General features: G+C 42.1%; 1 protein-coding gene across 1 annotated transcript in view; it reads right to left on the bottom strand.

The window, feature by feature from the left end:
• The window catches only part of LOC135556165 (AP-1 complex subunit mu-1-like), a 33,795-nt gene extending 12,273 nt beyond the window's left edge, over nt 1-21,522 (bottom strand). The window contains exons 1-5 of the mRNA XM_064989146.1: nt 21,342-21,522; nt 12,817-12,973; nt 11,969-12,036; nt 11,739-11,869; nt 1,158-1,305 (exon numbers count right to left, since the gene is read on the bottom strand). Of these exons, the coding sequence (XP_064845218.1) occupies nt 1,158-1,305; nt 11,739-11,869; nt 11,969-12,036; nt 12,817-12,973; nt 21,342-21,383 (546 nt within the window). The 5' untranslated portion in view covers nt 21,384-21,522. The remainder of the gene's footprint in view (nt 1-1,157; nt 1,306-11,738; nt 11,870-11,968; nt 12,037-12,816; nt 12,974-21,341) is intronic.
• Between the last annotated feature and the right edge of the window lie 45 nt (nt 21,523-21,567).

Below are 21,567 nucleotides of genomic sequence, written 5' to 3'. Positions count from 1 at the left end.
GCCACCAACCTCCTGTGCCGCACGCCTGGAGTTTTTAAAAAGGCACGTGAAAGACTCAGAGAGCATAAGGAAAAAGATGCTATGATGCAATTTTCTTTTTACTGAATGCAAAGCACAATGTAGGATATAACCAGGCACAGCGTCAGAGTGTCAGAACAAGAATGTGAAACTCCTTGAGTGGCCCAGCCAAAGCCCAGACTTGAATCCCATTGAAAATCTGTGGAAAGACTTGAAGATTGCTGTTCACCGCCTCTTCCCATCTAACTTAAGAGCTTCAGAAAATCTGGAAGGAAAAATGTGAGAAAATCCCCAAATCCAGTTGCGCAAAGCTGATACAGACATACCCAAGATGAGTCAAAGCTGTAATCGCCGACAAAGGTGCTTCTACAAAGTATTGACTCAGGGGTGTGAATACTTTTGTAAATGAGATATTTCTGTATTTCATTTTCAACAAACGTGCAAACATTTCTAAAAACCTGCTTTCACTTTGTCATTATGGGGTCTTGTGTGTCGATGGGTTTCTAAAAATATATATTTAATCCATTTTGAATTCAGGCTAACACAACAAAATGTGTAATGAGTCAAGGGGTATGAATACATTCTGAAGGCACTGTAGTACAGTAGTAGATGTATATACAGTAAAGCATAGTAAAACTATATACAAAAAAGCTCAGGTGTATTCTTGTCTCTGCTCATACAGGAGTAACAAAGGCTTTGTTAATCGGGGTGCTGGCTACTTCCTGCGGGCGGCTATGGGAAAACCTGGGACTATTTTAGACTTAGTCCCTGTTACCCTAGAGCAGTTTTTTCCAACCCTAGTCTTCGAGTACTGCCAAAAGTAAACATTTTTATTGTAACCCTGGACAAGCACACATGATTCAACTTGTCAACTAATTATCAAGTCCTCGAAGAGTTGAATACGTCTTTGTCCAGGGCTACGACAAAAATGTGTACTGTTGGGGGGAAACAGTGCCCTTAGAGAGACCACGTTATTAAACAAACACAATAGTCACAGACTAAAATCATAGTGCAGACCCTCACTAGCATGTTGTGGCTACTGTGTTCGTGGTATACTAGGGACCTTTTTGATAGTACCCATTATTAATTACAATACTTGAGGTGTTTTTTACTGACATCCGAGTGAAAAGCCTCCTCACCAGCAGGTTAACGGACTCGATGACATCCATGAACACCTCGTTCTTCCTGTACTTGATGCCCTCTGACCTCCAGGACACTGCATTGGTGACGGTGGCGGGGGGGCGAGGGGCGCCCACATCCAGTTTGTGACCCTGCTGGGTGATGTACCTGCAGAGAGAGGGGTTGAGGGGAGAGAGGAGAGGACAGATACCATGTAAGCTTCTTTAGAGGAAAAAGAATGCTGTCGTCGCTACATCACTTTCCAACTAAGGTTCGAGAACAGAGGAGAAAGCAGAATATGAAAAATATTGAAGTAGAATCCAAGAATGTGAGGATCAGTACAAAGATGTTTGTTTTCTAGGTGATATCAATCTTTCTATATATATATATATTCATGATTAATGAGCTTATGATAAGATACCCCAGAATAGAAAGTTAATTATATTAAACCTCACTGGATTAGATAGATTAATGAAAGGATTTGTCTTGGGTTGTGAGCAGGTTAGTCATGGGTGTAATTGGAACAAGGGGGTTTACATTGTGATTCTATTGTGATTGTAACCACAAAACTAAAACACTAAGGCTCAAATCATCCTGAAGTGCATTTTGTGTGCTCATTTAAAGGTGCAATCTGCAATAGTTCAAGTTGACCTCAGACTGTCAGGCCTTGTACCCATAGCTCTTTGAGAGTGATTACATGTCTCTAGCCTAGCTCCATCCCATTGTGTCTTAAAACACAGTAGACCTTGTATGTCTATTGTCTACTACTGGCTGTACTATCAATACCGTATGCTGCAGGATGATGTGATGAGACGGGGAGTGGGTAGGAGGGAGATGATATACAGTACCTATGCAAACATATTACCGTTTATTCCGTAGTTGGAACACCTGCCCGCTGCCTCTACCTCTCACTGACAAACAACCAGGGTGACAGACAGCAACGCCATCTACTTCCTTAAATATACACACACACACACACACACACACACACACACACACACACACACACACAGTCCTGCCGCCCGACCTGTAATCCCACCAGATAGATCTCTCCTCTGCCTGCATCTCTCCCAGCTCTCCCTGTGGTAATGACAGACTGATCCAATCTCAACCATAGATCCTTCTGATGCTTGCAGGCTTTCTCTCCTCGACTACCTTTCCCTGGGCTCCTTTGAGAATCCCCTTATTGCTCAGCTTGAAAGAGGCTAGCGTGGTTCAAAATGTGTCTGCACATTGCAAAGGCACCGAAAGCCGCCCCCCAAAATTGCCCCAAAAAATGACATGACACTGGTTTGAATTCACCACTTGACACAGGCCATGGTGACCTCATATAGTGTTTTATGGTAATCCCGTGTGATACAGGGAGATCATCTCGTCTCAATACCTCATCTTGACTCAAGGAGAGTGGAAAGAGATGAAAGTCAAGTTGGAGACAATTAGGCTTGTTAGGTATGTTGGTTTTGGTCCTGATTCTCCCCAGAAATGCTAATGATGTATCCAACAAGAGCATCTGAGTTGGCGGGAAAATCGACAGTCATACTACGAAACAACACACACAAACACACTCCTTCTCTTTCACATACACACAAACAGGGGAAGACAATTGGAATGGTAGCCAGGCCAGGGACCGGTTTTCTCAAAAGCATTTTATGGCTAAATTCACCATTCGATCCTTCGTAAGAGCATCTTTACATTTCTGAGCCGTTTCCCAAATCTGTCTTTATTAATGTTGCACTTGAAAGCGATCGTAATCTAAACGCTTGAAATCTAAAGACCACTCGTAGAACAGCTAAATGCGTTGTTAGATCACTGTTTGCCCTCTGCCCCTCCCGCATCACTTTACACACAGAAAATCTTCACTAAACGTAGAATGAAGATGTTTATTTTGTCTCTGTGACCTCCAAAAACATAGTTTAACAAGTTAACTATAAATAGCCTAAAAGTTTGCAATGATTCAGAGGGGTTGGGTTAAATGCGGAACACACATTTCAGTTGAAGGCATTCAGTTGTACAAATGACTAGGTATCCTTTCCCAATGTAATAAACAAGCGAAGCAAGGATATAAAAATGGAAACCGAGAACCTAATTATATGAGTGCTAGAATAGACTACATATTGACATCTCTTTCATGTAAGTGCAATCGATAGATAACTAGTATTAGGTCATTAGGCTACACCTCGGCTACATTATCTGAAAGCTCAAGCATTTCACTGTAGCCGAACCAATAACTTAAAGGTTATCATCATGTCCTACATATCCTAAAGCTTCCATTTTTCTGCATGTTATTGGAGAGGCTGCATTGGACATTTACAGTTACAACTTGACATTGACTGTGCTAATGGCTAAATTTGAGGAGTACTTTGTACCAAGCCAGAACGTTACGTTTGAGAGATACAAGTTTTTCTCTCATGATCAGAAACAGGGAGTCAGTTTGGACCAGTATTTGGCTGAGCTGAACACACTGAGCAAAACGTGTGAATTTGAAAATCTGAAAGACTCACAAGTGAAAGACAGGATAGTCTGTGGCATACTTGATAATGGACTCGAGGAGAGATTGCTGCGTGAGCAAGATTTAACTGTGGATGAAAGCAGTGAATATGTGTCGAGCAGCTGAAACCACCAGAGCACAAGCTAAAGAGCTGTGCAGGGATGAGACGTCAGTGTATGCAATAAAAAGAGAGGAGCAATACACACAACGCCTTACAAAACAAAAACTAGCAAAAGAGGAATCAAAACACTACATGTGGAAAATGTGGATTTATCCATAAGCCAACAAAAATGCTCTGCATATGGCAAATCATGTAACAACTGTGGGGAAAAATAATCATTTCTCAAAATGCTGCAAAGCTGAGGCTACAAAGAAAAAAGGTTCACACAGTCGAGGGGATGGAAGAATTCTTTGTTGATTCTGTGGAAATATGCAATGCAGTAAATGCTGAATTGATTGTTCCATTGACTGTGAATGAAACTATAATACCAGTCAAGCTTGATACTGGAGCACAGGTAAACCTGTTGTCTCTGGATGACCCACAAAACACTGAAGGTGAAGAGCAAAATACACCCGGTGAAAAGTAAGGTTACTGGTTATACTGGGGAGAACGTACCATTCAAAAAGGTAGCGACATAGTAACAGCACAAAGATAAACAGTTCAGAGCACAGCTGCTGATTGTGGAAAAGAGTGTACAGCCTATTCTAGGAATCAATGCATGTGAAAAGCTCAATTTGTTGAAAAGAGTGTATGTAGTGACATCACAGACTGAAAATGACCAAGAATCACTACTGGCTGAGTATGAGGATGTGTTTGAGGGTCTTGGATGTTTACCAGGAGAACACAAAATGTACTGATGGACAAAATTACTCCAGTTGTGCATGCATGCAGAAAAGTTCCATTTGCACTGAGGAAAAAACTCAAAGAGGAACTCGGACGCATGGAAAAGATGGACGTCATCACAAAATATGGATGAACCTACAGACTGGGTAAGCTCACTGGTTATTGTGGTGAAAAAGAACGGCGATCTCAGGATATGCCTAGACCCGAGAGATCTCAACAAAGCAATCAAGAAAGAGCATTTCAAGTTGCCAACTAGAGAAGAGATAATGTCGCAGTTCGCTGGAGCAAAGTGGTTCAGTAAGCTTGGGAATGGGAATGGTCCCATGAACAGGAAAACTGCTTCAAAAACCTAAAGAAGACCATCACAGAAGAGCCAGTGCTCAGGTTCTATGATCCAGAGAAAAGCACAAGGATTTCTGCAGACGCGTCAGAGTTTGGCCTGGGAGCAGTTCTTCTGCAACAGCATGACGACACATGGCAACCCGTCGCTTATGCGTCCAGAGCCTTGACAGGCGCAGAGACAAGGTATGCACAAATAGAGAAAGAACTACTGGCAAGCACATATGCTTGCAAAAGGTTTCACCAATTCGTCTACGGACGAGACTTCGAAGTAGAAACCGACCACAAACCATTGTGTCAATCATGTCTAAGCCACTGAATGATTGTCCAATGAGAATCCAGAGAATGTTGATCAGACTGCAAAAGTATGATGGGAAGATGATCTATGCCCCGGGAAAGTTCATGTTCGCCGCCGACACTCTTTCTCGAGCAGTCAACAAGAAGGAGAGCTTCGACACACAGAAAAGTACTGAGATTCAGGCCAACGTCGACATAATTGTAGCATCACTTCCTGTGTCTTCTGAGAGAATGGAGCAGATCGAAAGAGAGACCACAGCTGACCGAACAATGACCGAGTTGAAAGAAACAACACTGATAGGATGGCCTTCACAGAAAAACAACTGTCCAAGGATAACTGGATGTGCAGAGCAGAGCTCACCGTTGTAGATGACATTGTGTTCAAAAGCAACAAGATTGGCATTCCCATGACACTACGCAAAGAAATGCTACAGAAAATACACGAGGGCCACTTGGGTGAGGAAAAATGCAAACAACAAGCACGAGAAGTAATGTACTGGCCAAGAATGAACCAGGAAATCAGCCAGACCACTGTTTCATGTGAACTGTGTTTGACCTACAGGCCAAAGCAGTAAGCAGAGACGCTAATGCCTCATCCAGTACCCAACAGACCCTACTACAAAGTTGGAGTTGACCTTTTTGACTGCAATGGCAAAAGTCAGATTGGTTGTTACCAACTATTACTCAAACTACCCTGCAGTAGCAACACTGCCAACTACCTCCAGCAAAGCTGTAATCACCTACCTGAAATCAGTCTTTGCAAGACATGGCGTTGCGTCTGAACTGTACTCGGACAATGGCCAAGGTCCAACAGCTTAGCAGAGAGTTCAGTCAAAATTGTCAAAGGTCTGATGAAAAAGGCACACGATGGAAAGGAGGATTTCCTAAAGAAATCTGATGATCTACCACAGCGCACTGCTGCAGAATGGACTTTCACCTGCACAAATGTTGATGGGATGTCGCATCAGAACCAACCTACCCATCCATGAGGACTTGCCAACACCCAGAGGTGCTCACAAAGTCAAACTCGCAAAGGAAAATTAGAAAGACAAACAAAAACAACGACACGACAAAAGTCCAAGACACTTACCTGAACTGAAACCTGGAGATCATGTACGACTGAGACATCACTACAGGAACCTGGATGCAGCAAGGGTGTGTGCAGAGAGAAGTTGCACCGCGATCCTATGAGATCCAAATGGAGCATGGATACAACTGAGCGGAAACAGAGTGGATCTAAGGCTTCAGCCATTCACTCAAGGGACCGAGGATCATCGGGAGGATACTGCTGAAGCGTCAAATGCCTTTAGAAATGGACAATTCAGTCAGAACACCCTGACTGACAATGAACGCTGTCCAACTGTTTCAGGAAGCACTTCAGCAGAACGACCAAAAAGGACTGTCAGAGCCCCTGAAAGGCTTATTGACAACTGCTAAAAAATTCAAAAAAAGGGGCACCTCGACTGAATGTTTGGTTTATGTGAAAAGAAATAGGGCCACAATAGAGTATTGTTCGACAGACTATATTTAGTTTAAAAATATATATATATATTTTTTAAATTGGGGGAATAAAATGTGTGTTATTGAAAATTGCATGTTATGCAGGTTGAGTAAACAAATGTGATGTGACGTGTAGTTACATAGAAAAGTCATTTTCTTTTAAAGGAAAGAAGATGTGTTGTTATGTGTTAATAACATTTAGACTACATTACCCAGCAGGCTATGCGGGGGCGGATGGTTAAAGAATGCCTTGCATGGCTAACATGGAGTTTTCTAGCTGAAGTATATGTTCATTAAAAGTAGTTAAACCTACGCCCCAGTTTGTCATTATATAAGGAAAAAACATAACATAGGGCACGTTGATATTTTCTAAATAGCGAACAAGGCAATGAGCGACTTTGACTTTGGCCTTATTCATTCTTGCTCAGTTTACACAAACTTAAGAAATGCTGAATTTAGCCTACATAATCAAACATTGCATACAAAATATCCCGGAAAAAAACACTAGCCTTTATTGTCGGGAATCATTTCAGCAAGGGACAGCTCCTGCAACGGCACAGTTAAATTCCACTTTGTAATGAGTGCATCGTTAAAACAGTCATAAGCCTAAATTCCATTCGCTATTGGGAAATTGCGCCCAGGTGGGCAGTATTTTAGGGTAAAGGGGGAGGGGGATGTTGTGAAAGTGCCTGGTTGGGGGGAGATTGAAAAAGAGGAGACGCAGGGGAGGAGTGTCGGGATGTGGTGGAGGGGCTCCTTGGTGAAACAAGGAGTAGGGCTGAGCTCGTCTGTCTGGGTGTCGAGTGGAGCCAGCTGACAGTGGCATTGTGTATGTGTCAATGGGAGACAGGATAGCGATTATCAGCCCTATTCAGGCCCACATTCACAGACAACACAGACAACACACTGATAAAGACCTCATCAAAGCTCAGGGCAGAAACACATCTTCATACGTCCACATCAGACAGTCACCATATTATCAAAGTAAACCATCTGTTTGAGCAATTATAAAAAGACAAATTATATTATATGATGTTACATACAGGCTTTCAATTAAAGTGCAAGACTAATTACAAACAGGTAATTAAGCAGACAAAATAGGCAGATTGCCATGGTAGTCTGGACTTAATTAAGTGAACACTGAACCTTCTGCCAGAACATGGCACCATTCCCAGGGGCAAGTAACAGAACAGGAAAACAAAGTCTCGTTAACGAGCTAAACCCTCTGAACCCTATAGGCTACTGTATACTGTCTGGCACTAGCCTAGATGCTAGTCTTGCATGGCATCAAACGGCAAGCCATCTAGTAGAGAGATTAGTAGACAGAGGTGTTGGCTGACTCGAACTGACTCTACTCCTTAGCAGAGAAGAAAACATGACATATAAAGTCTACTTAACATGCTAAAGCAGGGTTTCCCCAAACCTTTTTGATCCGCGACCCCATTTTGATATCTGAAAAATGATTTTTTTCACATGGGTGGGGTCACAAATAATGTAATTAACAGCCAATGGTAACTTTTTCATTTGGGGCTGTGTCCGTCAATGGAAAAACGTTCTAACAGCATTTCCGATTGTGAGTTGAGAAGACAATTGTATACTTTTAACGTGGGGCAGTCAATTGCAAATGAGTAATGTGTCTCTCATCTCACCACCACCAATGAGATGTGTGTGCTTGATGCGTGTCGCGTCCGAGCTTCTCAACATCAGGGGGCGTGGTCGACAGCGCCCACTTCATCTCTGCTGTCACATCCAATCTGGATCCTATTTTGTTTGAATACAGACGAGAGCACTGAATCCAGTTTGACATCGATACGAGCTGGCGAAGGGTTGCCTACCATGTGATTTCGAACCAACTGGGAACTCTGAAAAATACTAAGTCAAATCATGATGTCAGTGATGAAAGTCAGAGCTCTAGAAAGAGGCCCGAGTTCCCTAGTTGGAATTCCGAGTGGGATGACCGTTCAAAACTATTTTTCCCCAGTCGGAGCACGTTTCTTTCAGAGTTCCCAGTTGTCTTGAATGTACTGAAGTTGGAGATTTCCCAGTTCCCAGTTCTGAATTACCAGTTGTTTTGAACGTGTAATTAATGCTCAGAGGGAGACGGCAGAGTACTTCCTTTGAGACAGGAACCAAGCTTCCTCCGTAGTGAACTGTAAATGCGTTTGTCTGTAGCATTCAGTCACATGACAGCTTGATCAACTGTACGATTTCATTTACCGGCATGTCAACTGAGCCAGGATCACAGTCAAACAGATTGGGAAGTAGGTCAGTCCCAAAGTGCTCTTCCGAGCATGGGAGGTGAGCAGCCATCACTCGTGTGGGACACACTGATGTTGTTTTCTGTTGTTTTCTTTTCATTACACAGGAAGTCAACCAAGTCAGATTTTTTTACATCCATTGTGAATGACAAAAGTTCCTCTCTGTGTGAAAAAAACTTTCCAACACCCCCTCAATAACCACCAAGCCTCGGTGTGAAATAGAACAGTCATGCTCTGATCCCATATCTCTACATAGTTTTTGCGAAAAGGCGCTCGCACAATTGATGTGATTTGATGTAGTTTACAATTGAAGATACCTGCTGCAGTATATCTCTGAGTTCCGTGCTCAGCTCTTTTGCCACCTTTTTCTCTCGGTTTATCATACAATGTGTCCATATGTCAGAGGTAGACGCATTCATAACTAGAGTGCAGAGGCCTGCCCGCCGTACTGTGATAAATGGCGCCCCATCTGTGCAAAAGTCCACCATTCGATCCCATATGGAATCACTTTTTGTCAATATAGCCACGCAGCACACTGAACATCCCCTATGTCGTTTCATGCTCAGAAATCGCGAGACAGAACAATATGTCTTCGTGAATAGCATCCCCTGACACGCATGGGCATCTCGGCCCTCACAGCTAACGTCAGTTTGAAGAGAATACGCTGGGGATTTTGAGTCGTTCAGTCAGAGTTTCCTCTTGATTGCTAGCAATAGCATACATTTTTCAGTTAACAGTGCTATCTGACAAAGGTATTGATGTGAGTTTCTCTGCCTCTGCCTCCCCACACATTCTTTTCACCATATCAATTGCAGCTGGTAATATCAAAGTCTCTGCAGTAGTGCGTGGTTTCATATCCGGCCTAGACATTCACCTTGGGAATGATTCAAGTGCAACAGTCAAGGCCCTTTTCCATGATCTAAGGGCACTCTCTTTAGATTTGAATAATTTTCATTTACATTTTTATGGTTAACCACATTACAATAATTTTGAGATACAAAGACGATATTATAATATATACACTGCTCCAAAAAATAAAGGGAACACTAAAATAACACATCCTAGATCTGAATGAATGAAATATTCTTATTAAATACTTTTTTCTTTACATAGTTGAATGTGCTGACAACAAAATCACACAAATTATCAATGGAAATCAAATTTATCAACCCATGGAGGTCTGGATTTGGAGTCACACTCAAAATTAAAGTGGAAAACAACACTACAGGCTGATCCAATTTTGATGTAAAACAAGTCAAAATTAGGCTCAGTACTGTGTGTGGCCTCCACGTGCCTGTATGACCTCCGTACAACGCCTGGGCATGCTCCTGATGAGGTGGCGGATGGTCTCCTGAGGGATCTCCTCCCAGACCTGGACTAAAGCATCCGCCAACTCCTGGACAGTCTGTGGTGCAACGTGGCGTTGGTGGATGGAGCGAGACATGTCCCAGATGTGCTCAATTGGATTCAGGTCTGGGGAACGGGCGGGCCAGTCCATAGCATCAATGCCTTCCTCTTGCAGGAAATGCTGACACGCTCCAGCCAAATGATGTCTAGCATTGTCTTGAATTAGGAGGAACCCAGGGCCAACCGCACCAGCATATGGTCTCACAAGGGGTCTGAGGATCTCATCTTGGTACCTAATGGCAGTCAGGCTACCTCTGGCGAGCACATGGAGGGCTGTGCGGCCCCCCAAAGAAATGCCACCCCGCACCATGACTGACCCACCGCCAAACCGGTCATGCTGGAGGATGTTGCAGGCAGCAGAACGTTCTCCACGGCGTCTCCAGACTCTGTCACGTCTGTCACATGTGCTCAGTGTGAACCTGCTTTCATCTGTGAAGAGCACAGAGCACCAGTGGCGAATTTGCCAATCTTGGTGTTCTCTGGCAAATGCCAAACGTCCTGCACGGTGTTGGGCTGTAAGCACAACCCCCACCTGTGGATGTCGGGCCCTCATACCACCCTCATGGAGTCTGTTTCTGACCGTTTGAGCAGACACATGCACATTTGTGGCCTGCTGGAGGTAATTTTGCAGGGCTCTGGCAGTGCTCCTCCTGCTCCTTCTTGCACAAAGGCGGAGGTAGCGGTCCTGCTGCTGGGTTGTTGCCCTCCTATGGCCTCTTCCACGTCTCCTGATGTACTGGCCTGTCTCCTGGTAGCGCATCCATGCTCTGGACACTACGCTGACAGACAACAGCAAAGCTTCTTGCCACAGCTCGCATTGATGTCCCATCCTGGATGACCTGCACTACCTGAGCCACTTGTGTGGGTTGTAGACTCTGTCTCATGCTACCACTAGAGTGAAAGCACCGCCAGCATTCAAAAGTGACCAAAACATCAGCCAAGAAGCATAGGAACTGAGAAGTCGTCTGTGGTCACCACCTGCAGAACCACTCCTTTATTGGGGGTGTCTTGCTAATTGCCTATAATTTCCACCTGTTGTCTATTCCATTTGCACAACAGCATGTGAAAATGTATTGTCAATCAGTGTTGCTTCCTAAGTGGACAGTTTGATTTCACAGAAGTGTGATTGACTTGGAGTTACATTGTGTTGTTTAAGTGTTCCCTTTATTTTTTTGAGCAGTGTATATATATATATATATATATATATATATATATAATTTTTTTTCCCAGTATTTTGTCAATTCTCCCACATGCCCCATTTTCATATCAAGTGACCCCACCTGGGTCACGACCCCTAGTTCGGGAACAGCTGAGCTAAGGCCTTTGAACCTTATACTGTAGCCTACTCAGCAATATGGTAGTCTGTTGGATGGTAGTCTGTTTTAGCATTGCCCCTGTGTTGCAGTCTAAAATGCCAAGCCTTCCAGGCCAGACTGTAGTCTTGACTGTAACCGAGTCCTCTACTCACTCTTGCAGGATCTTGCTGTCTGTGGTCTGGGGAAAGCCAAAGTCCATGACCTCGTCCATCAGCTCATACACAATCACAAAGTTGTCACGGATGCTCTCCTCCTCCAGCTCCTTAAAGTACTCCTTAAACACCTACAGATTTACAGACAACTTAAATACAAGATCAATGCAATACCAGAATAGTAAGCACAGTGTATTATAGTAGGTATTGTCAGTGAAGCACACACTCACCTGTACTATTTTGTAGAGGAAGGAGTATACCAGAGCAGCGTTGGCATTCTTCTTGGTCATTGCCACCACTAAAGGACGACTGTTAAGTACGTACTACACTGTTGAACAGAAAAAGGTACTGTGCCACTGCTGTTGATGATACATACCGAATGATACATACCGATTGACTCTTGAAGAATATAACTTAGAAATGCCTCATGAGTTTAGTTCAACTGCCTTATCCCAACATAACCTAAAATATTAGCTTGCTTTACTCCAAAGTTTGTAAACAAAGTAAATGTAAACAAACACTAGATAGCCTCAAAACATGGTTAAAACTATAATTTCATATCATGAGATGGTCAGCCCTTGCATCCATAGCTCTGTCTATGAATTTGAGTGGTTAAATTTCTCCAGCCCCATCCCTCAGCTTTTTACCAAAACAGATCAACTTTTAAAAATGCACAGCTGTTAATTGAAATGCATTCCAGGTGACTACCTCATGAAGCTAGTTGAGAGAATGCCAAGAGTGTGCAAAGCTGTCATCAAGGCAAAGGGTGGAAACTTTGAATAATCTAAAATATATTTGTTTAACACTTTTTTGGTTACTACATGATTCCATATGTGTTATTTCATAGCTTTGATGTCTTCACTATTATTCTACAATGTACAAAATAGTAAAATAAAGAAAAGCCCTTGAATGAAAACTTTTGACTTGTACTGTACACAGCACGACATCATGAATCTGCATGCATGCAGCGAGGGTGTGAACTGTGAATTGTGTGATACGTCTTGTGAGCGAGACAGAGGCTGAGACAGATGGCCTGACCGGCTGAGCAGTAACAGGACTTCCTGTTTGGACAGGATACGGTAGAGGTTGCTGTGTTTGATCCACAGGAAGTGTGAGGAGCCGCTGGTCACCAGGGGCGACGTGTCTGCGTCCTCCTCCATCCTCATCATTATAGGCATGAAATGGTCGATCTCATTCATGTCCATGTTTCCCATGTAGTTACGACTTATCAACACCTACAAGGAAAACACATAACATGAAAATAGAGGGTGAAGATTTGCGACATGTCCATGTTGCTCTTGGAGTTACGACATATCAACACCTGGCCAATTAGATAACGTGACAAAGGGCATTGTAACACATTGATGTACATTCATTTTCTATTCAATTCAGTTCATCTTCATTTAGATAGTATATTTCAATCAGCAGAGATTCTAAATGTTTTCCAAGCAGTCCATAGTGGAAGATATGCAACAGTACAAATTGAAAAAGATCCAAAATGGAGCATATGTCCTTCCCCTCGTTCTGACGGCTCAGCGGTAAGTTGTGTAACATCATAAAACTGTCTGTCGAAATGGGCAGCAGCCTCTGCCAGGAAGACCACTGTTAAGAAACAGTAAATAACTAGTCTTGTGATCACAACACTCAATAACAGCACTGTGCAATATACACTGGAGTGGCCTGAGGGAAGCATCACTTTCTCTCTCTCTCACACCTATGTCTTATTATACTTGTGAGCAGTGGCAGAGCCCCACCTGTTTTGAGCCCCACATTTTAAGCCCAAAAAATCAATAAAAAAGTGCCTGTTTTGCATGTTATTTTGGCATTAACACGTGACACATTTCAGTTGGTAAACAATGTAAAAAAAATAATAAAAAAATAATAATAATAATTGCGTCAATAAAGCCGTTGTTTTGCTTTCTTGAGAAAGGCAGCTTCAAAATGCAGGTGTTTCAGCCTAGCTCAGTGCTTTCTGTGGTGATAGGGAAGCAAGCGGAAAATACAGAGCGAAGGTGTTGGTAATGTTCTCTAGTTGCACCGTGATTGGCTCAGTGTTCCGTCACTTATGGGGACACCGCGTCACTGCCAAGTCTACGGGTAAAGCTAAAAAATTCAAGCCCCTTGGGTGCTGCCATAGAGTTACATTAGAAGTGCCCATCCAAGAAGGCTCAAGGTCATTGGCAACAGATAAAATGACGTCAAATCACGTTACATCTACAGTAGCTTTGATTGGACTGATGATGTCAACATCATACTTAAAATCTTAGCTTGCTGTCATCCCCATGAATCAAGTTGACAATCTACTGGCAAATCCTTGTCATATAAAGAGAAATAATGAAGAGAAATGAAATCAAACGTATCGGTGCTATTTTTTTTTTTTTACCTTTATTCGGCCATAAACATTACACCAAGTTGGAAATCGCAAATTCAACAATGAGTGGTTGGGAAGGAATCAGTGGTCAACTGCAAGCATTGCAAAGCAATCACTAGCCTGCTATTCAGTGGAGAGGCTGTGTGTGTTGCCCTAAGGGGATTAAGGGTCTCTTTTCCAATAAAAAAACTATACAAAAACTATAAACATTCAACATTGGCCATGCTGTCAAGAAGCATGATTTGTGCCGTGCTCAAAACTCAATACTCAGAACTGCGAAATCTGACTTCAGGGAGTTCAAGACAACTGGGAACTCGGGAAAAATTAGCTCAGACTGGGAAAATAATTTTTGAACGGTCATCCAACTCGGAATTGAAGATCCAGAAGTTGCACCTCTTTCTAGCCCTACGACCTGAAGATCACTGACGTCATCATGATTCAACCTTGTTTTTTACAGTTCCCAGTTGTCTTGAAAGCATCAACAATCCAGAGAATGCCAGACTTTGAGAACAAAATTTGCCCACGAAGGAACACCGCGCCATCTTCATGTTCAAGTGTGCACAGCACGACAAGGTGTGTCCAAAAATGTCTTGTATGCTGATGTATAAATTATGTAATATGCCAGAGAGATATGTATGCTGTAGATAAGAAAAGTAATACTAAGTATATGATGTGTGGTAAACTGTTAGTAGCTCATGTGCCTCACCCTAATAATTTGGTCTATTTTGCCCTCTTAATTTCGCCTACTGTTCTGACTTGGTGGTGCACATTAGCCTATAACCTGTTTTAGAGAAAAGTAATCAAAAATATTGTAAGAGCTTTCATTGTCTGCTTACAAGGTACAAATCTGTCATTCTGCCCCTGAACAGGCAGTTAACCCACTGTTCCTAGGCCATCATTGAAAATAAGAATTTGTTCTTAACTGACTTGCCTAGTTAAAAGGTAAAATAAAAATAAAAATTATATGCCCCCTTTATTTATCCTTCGGTTCTGACTTGGTGTACAGGGAAAACACTGTAAGAACGTACCATGTTCTGAATTCTGTCGCTGTACATTTCAAAAGTGCTGAACAAATAGTTATATTGACTACATCCGTCCTAGCTCGCTCATTAATGTCCAAATCGAAATTACGGATTGCCTCTTGTCGTCCCTCTATGCAATAGTTTGTACATCTCAATTGTCTGTAGAAACCACAATTGTTTAAGCAAGTCAACCATATCATGTTTTTTTAAAGGCAGTAAATGAGGCTGAATGAACTGTTTCGCTGCCAAACAAGGCTCCGCTGATAGCCAGGTGGAGCAGTGGTATGGTGATGGGACTGCTGTTGGGACTCTGCTGTTGGGACAGCTTTATGTAGGCCCTCACAGTTTGTGTTTTTGTTTTTTTGCCCCACCAAGATTTACATGATAAAATCGCCATTGCTTGTGAGGACTTTTGGGGACCAACAATTGATTCCCATTCAAAATCCTATTTTCCCTAAACCTAAGCCTAACCATTACCCTAACCTCCAACCCAAACTCTAAACCTAACCATTAACCTAACCTTAACTCTAAACCTAACTGCTAACCCTAAACCTAGACCTAAGCCTTACATAGCCTTTTTACATGTGAGGCCGGCAAAATGTCTTTCAATTTTAGTTGGTTTCCTATTCTTTTGAGGACTTCTGGTACTCACAAGTATAATAAAATGTGTACACACACACACTCATTTCAATACCAATAACAAGATGAGTCAGTATTGAGAGTTGCTGGGCTGGAGCCCTCACACTCTGAAATAAGTGTTGAAAAAGATCAAAGCCTATGCTTGAGGGATCTCACACACTGAAGACATGGCCTACAACCCTCTGTACTAGAGGGGCCTCTGTGCCGAGGAGATCACACAGGGCAGAGACAACAAAAGAGGAGGAAATAACAAATAAGACAAAGGAAATACCAAAATGAAAAACTCATCACACAGTGAAAGGATATGGACAGGCGGAACCCCAGACAGACGGACACACAATTCAAAGGTTGTTGCATATAAAAAGCAGTCTGCCCTTGCAGGAAACACAAACGCTACCTGAATGTTAAGAACGTAGAGGAAAATGATAGATTTCGCTGTTCACAATTATTACCATTTTTAGAATAAATATGGCTTTGGAGGACGTGTTTGGCTTCTGCTTAAAATGTACATTAAACTGCCATTGAGGTTCAAGGAAATAAAAGTTAAAATATTGTTCAAAACCCATTTGTCACCAACCGTTCATCATGGCCATTGCAAGTTCCTAATTCCTGTTTTAATCCTCAGCCTCTGTCTGCAGTTATCCTGAGCTAACAAACCTCACTCCAGCCACCTTTTGTTTTTCATTAAAACACTTTCTCTGTTGAACCATTACATTTGTATTCTGCTAGCCTAGACTCCATGATACAGTGTTGGGGGTCTGGGTACCGTGAGACTAATATTCTTATAACTTTAAAAAGGTGAACCTAAGGACACACACACACACACACACACACACACACACACACACACACACACACACACACACACACACACACACACACACACACAGCAACTCTAATGGAGTTAGCCAGTGCATCTTGCTACAATACTGCAGAGACCAGACACAAACAGATCTGTCAGACTGTTGCAGTGATGTGGGAAGTGTTAGAGATTGAATGAGAGACATGTCTGGGAATATGAAAGCAGGCTTATGGTTCAAGTTCAATGCCACTGTTGGCTGACAAATAGTAAAACACACTGGCCGACTATGAGGGACTGGTTTATTCACTCACAGACACAGACACCATATCCCCTTAAAAAATGATGGGATGACTCAGCCAGGGGACGTTTGTTTGGCAATGGGACACTGGTTATTGTCAATGAGGCATTGTTTACAATGTTTACAATCAATGTGAACTACCGTCTCTGTATGACATCTCAGTTAAGGTAAACAGACCAGAGATCCCTCAGGTTCCATCACAAATGGCACGCTATTCCCTACGTAGTGCACTACTTTTGAACAGGGGTCAAAAGTAGTGCACTGCATCAGGAATAGGGTACCGTTGGGAAACAAGCTCAGTGATTTAGAGCTAAACGTTCCATGAAAAATCTATGACGCTACCAGAGGGTCTAAAATGACTTTCCCCTCCGAGAATGACATGGTTTGACAATCAAACACACACCATGGCCACTATATTTCACCTTGAAAACAAATGTCAGGTTATATTTATGACCATGTCCCATCACGTCAGGCTATCTATACATTGTGGTGCCTAGTTTCTCGTACGGTGCATTCGGAAAGTGTTTAAGACCCCTTCCCTTTTCCCACATTTTCTAACGTTACAGCATTATTCTAGAACGGATTAAATACATGTTTTTCCTCATCAATCTACACACAATACCCCATAATGAAAAAGTGAAAACAGGTTTTAAAAAGGTTAGCTAACGTTTTACAAATGAAAAACAGAAATACCTTATTTACATAAGAATTCAGACCTTTTGTTATGAGACTCGAAATTGAGCTTAAGTGCCTCTTGCTTCCATTGATCATTATTGAAATGTTCCTACAACTTGGAGTCCACCTGTGGTAAATTCAATTGTTGGACATGATTTGGAAAAGGCACACCTGTCTACATAAGGTCCCACAGTTGACAGTGCATGTCAGAGCAAAAACCATGCTATGAGGTCGAAGGAAGAGTACGTAGAGCTCAGAGACAGGATTGTGTTGAGGCACAGATCTGGGGAAGGGTACCAAAACATTTCTGCAGCATTGAAGGTCCCCAAAAACACAGTGACCTCCATCATTCTTTAAATGGAAGAAGTTTGGAACCACCAAGGCTTGTCCTAGAGCTGGCCGCTCGACCAAACTGAGCAATCAGGGTTAGAAGGGCCTTAGTCTGGGAGGTGACCAAGAACCCGAGTTTTAGAGTTTATCTGTGGAGATGGGAGAACCTTCTAGAAGGAAATCATATCTGCAGCACTCCAACAATCAGGCCTTTATGGTAGAGTTGCCAAATGGAAGCCACTCCTTAGTAAAAAAGCACATGACAGCCCGCTCCCCATCCAACCTCACAGATCTTGAGAGGATCTCCCCAAATACACGCGTGCCAAGCTTGTAGCGTCATACCCAAGAAGACTCAAGGCTGTAATTGCTGCCAAAGGTGCTTCAACAAAGTACCGAGTAAAGGGTCTGAATATGTATATAAATGTGATATCAGTTTTTAACTTGTAATAAATTTGCAACAACTTCTAAAAAACTGTTTTTGCTTTGTCATTAAGGGGTATTGTGTGTAGACTGATGAGGGTAAAAAAAGCTTTTTTAAATACATTTTATAATAAGACTGTAAAGTAACAAAATGTGGAAAAGGTCAAGGGGTCTGAATGCTTTCCGAATTCACTGTATATTACTTAAGACAGCAAACGTGAGAGTGTAGTTTAAATGTAGCCTAGTGTACACACATCCAGAATTGCATGTGCAGGGTACACAAAGTAGAGTAACAAAATAAAGAACAGATACCACACACTGATAAATGCTCCAGTTGTTTAGTGCGCTCGTTAAAACCGCTTGGGCTCATTCATCAGTGTGTTGGTGTAAACGTTTTATTTCAAATACATGATTGTAGTCAGTGTGAAAAACAAAGCAGCCATTTATCAGCATAACAATATATTTCAAAGAACGACACATTCAGTTGACCAATACAGCATAAAAAGCGACCTCAAACTTCAAGAACAAGCACACAATGCGTTGATACAGTGACTGTATCCAGACACTCGAGCCTCGATCGACCGATCGACCGATCGACCGATCGACCGATAGATAGATAGATAGATAGATAGATAGATAGATATACTCAGCCTCCAGTACAGCCCGTCTGGGTTGGTTTTAGCAGGGAGAAGGCCTGAGGACAGAAAAGGCTTTAGCACTGATAGGGATCCAGGGACCCATCCCCTTAATAACAACCTCAGGATCTCCTTCTCCACAATATTATTACCACAACCACACAAAGAAGGGAAGTCAGGTTTGGCTTGATTAGCCTATAGTCTGCTGTCTGAGTGAGCAGGTACCCCAGACTTTGTATGCACACCTCTAACCATGAACGAGCCAATTAAACTAGGCTATGAATGCACCTTATCTTGTGTTCATAGAGTTGCCTAATAAGACATTAAACATGACATGCCAGCCCAATGGGGGCAGATGACGCTAGTTTCTACTTGACAGTAAGGCTGTTTGAGGGACATTTATGTTTTTTCTTTCAGAAAGGATTTCTTGAACATGTTAACTTTTATGTGCCTTCATTACAAACTTGTATGGGATCCGTAAATATTCATTTTTATTTTATTTTATTATGTGCCTAGTTTAGCCAATAAGAAAGCACTTAGCTACATGTGACCCACCACCTGGATTAGGTCATATGCAGCAACATTTGAAATAATTTTTTTACATTGAACAAAAGTAGAGACTCCAGGCTAGAAAATTGTATATCATGAACTGCAGTTGAGGAACAATGAGAAGGTAATTTTGAAAAACGTGTAACCCCACTGTTGAGAAAATGGCCTGTGAATGTTTTGGTACACCTACTGGAGACCTTTTCTTTGTCTACACCCATTCAGCATTGTTCACACCCGTCTCTTTGAGGATTCACAGTGTTGTAAACAACCAAAGATTTCAAGACTAAAAGTGGTAGCAAAAAGTAGTAGTAAAAATAAACTTCTAGTCCTTGGCCTATATCCTAATCTGATTTTGGTGCAGGTCATGTTGTTCTTCGCATTACCATCTCTGGTAAACACACACTATATCAAGTTTATTTGTCACATGTCCAGGATACAGAAGGTGTAAACGGCACAGTGAAATGGTCACTTGCAGAGCGGAGTCTTTAGTTTAGACAAGTAGCTAGCTAAACAATTAATCATAATCCCTACTCTTAATTACACGTTCAAAATAACTGGGAACTCATATGGAAAGCTGTGAAAGCCTGTTTGCAGATGAAGAGAGAGGTCCCAATGAATGTCCCAAGACTGAGACTAAAGGGTATAACCTATATCATGGATTATACAGTATGTTAGCAAATGTTTTATACAAAAATGCAGTTAAAACATCACACACAATGTGTATATACCTTCTATAACAGGAGCAGGTCAACCCTGCTGGAGGTCTGCTGGGTGTGCAGGGTTCTGTTTCAGCCCAGCAATAACACCTGATTCAACTTGTCAAACCTACTGTAATGAGTTGATAATCAAGTGTACTATTGCTGGTCTAGAACTGACGTCTGCTCACCCCGTAAAGAGCTAGGGTCAGTGGAGCAAGGTTGGCTACCTCTGGTATATAATTATTTTTGTTGTTCACCTGAAATGATGCTTTAGTAATAATAACATACTTGTATTACTCAATTATCTACTGTTGTTTAGACGGTAAAGAACTTGTGTCAATGTTGATAATCACAAGTCACAATCCTGCAATAAATAGGGGGAGGAGTGATAATATTATCACGTATGTGCTGGCTGTTTAAACTAACTGCACATCTTTATCAGTAGAATCCCATCCTGACTCGAATGGAAGAGTTTAGTTCTTCTCCAACGCCATCCATCCACGGTGAGCCTGTCCTGCACACTGCTACTTTTTTTTTTAAAACAAGTTTTGCAATCTGTGCTGTCCACGCCTGTACTGGGAGTCTCCTATCCTCCTCAATTGTTCAAGTCACCAGCCTCCAATGGCGTTGAACCATCATAACGATATTGAAATAATCTACCTAGCATTGATTAAGGTTAAAAACTGGGTCTGTGCCACCCCATTTAAAATGTTCTGGACACGCCACTGCCTACGCTGTCCTACATCTGCTGAGAATGTGTATAAGTGATTGAGAAATAACTTATCAAGAAATTCTTTTTTTTTTATGTAGGTGTTGGGTTCAGAGAGTGCTGAGGTAGATTGCTATTTCTTCGCTGACAAAAAAAAACTACGGAAAATTGAGCCGATCACGAAGTTAAATAGCTGTGTTGTGAATGTAATGTGACATTGACGTATTCAGAAATAAACAACGACATTTAGTTGTAAGTAATCAAAGATAATAAACAAGTGTGTAATTTCACTATAGCCTGCCCTACCGCTATATTTCATATTTTTATCTGCGTTTATAGTTTTACGCACGGATTACTGCGCTACACTGGCAGGTGCAACCTGTGCTCAGCGCTGTTGATCTCGATGCCTTAACAATAAACTTCTCCGCCACGTAAACTGTCAAATCTCAACTCACCTTGCCTTTAAGATCCAGAATAAATATAGCAGACGCCGACATCCTGATAAACGAATAACGGACAATATACTGATGTTATGACGTTCAATATCCCTTACAACATTTTATCCAGTGAACCTCCTATCTCTCTCGCTCTGTTGTCTAAACCACACCACGGCTCTTTTCCGGGTAGTATTTCGTCGTCAGACCTGTCGAGCAGCTTTCAACCCAACAGAGCATGCAAAAC

Source organism: Oncorhynchus masou, chromosome 15 (genome assembly GCF_036934945.1).
Source record: "Oncorhynchus masou masou isolate Uvic2021 chromosome 15, UVic_Omas_1.1, whole genome shotgun sequence".
NCBI lineage: Eukaryota > Metazoa > Chordata > Actinopteri > Salmoniformes > Salmonidae > Oncorhynchus > Oncorhynchus masou.
Note: the sequence above shows the minus strand (reverse complement) of the source record. Positions and strands in the feature narration are given on the sequence as shown.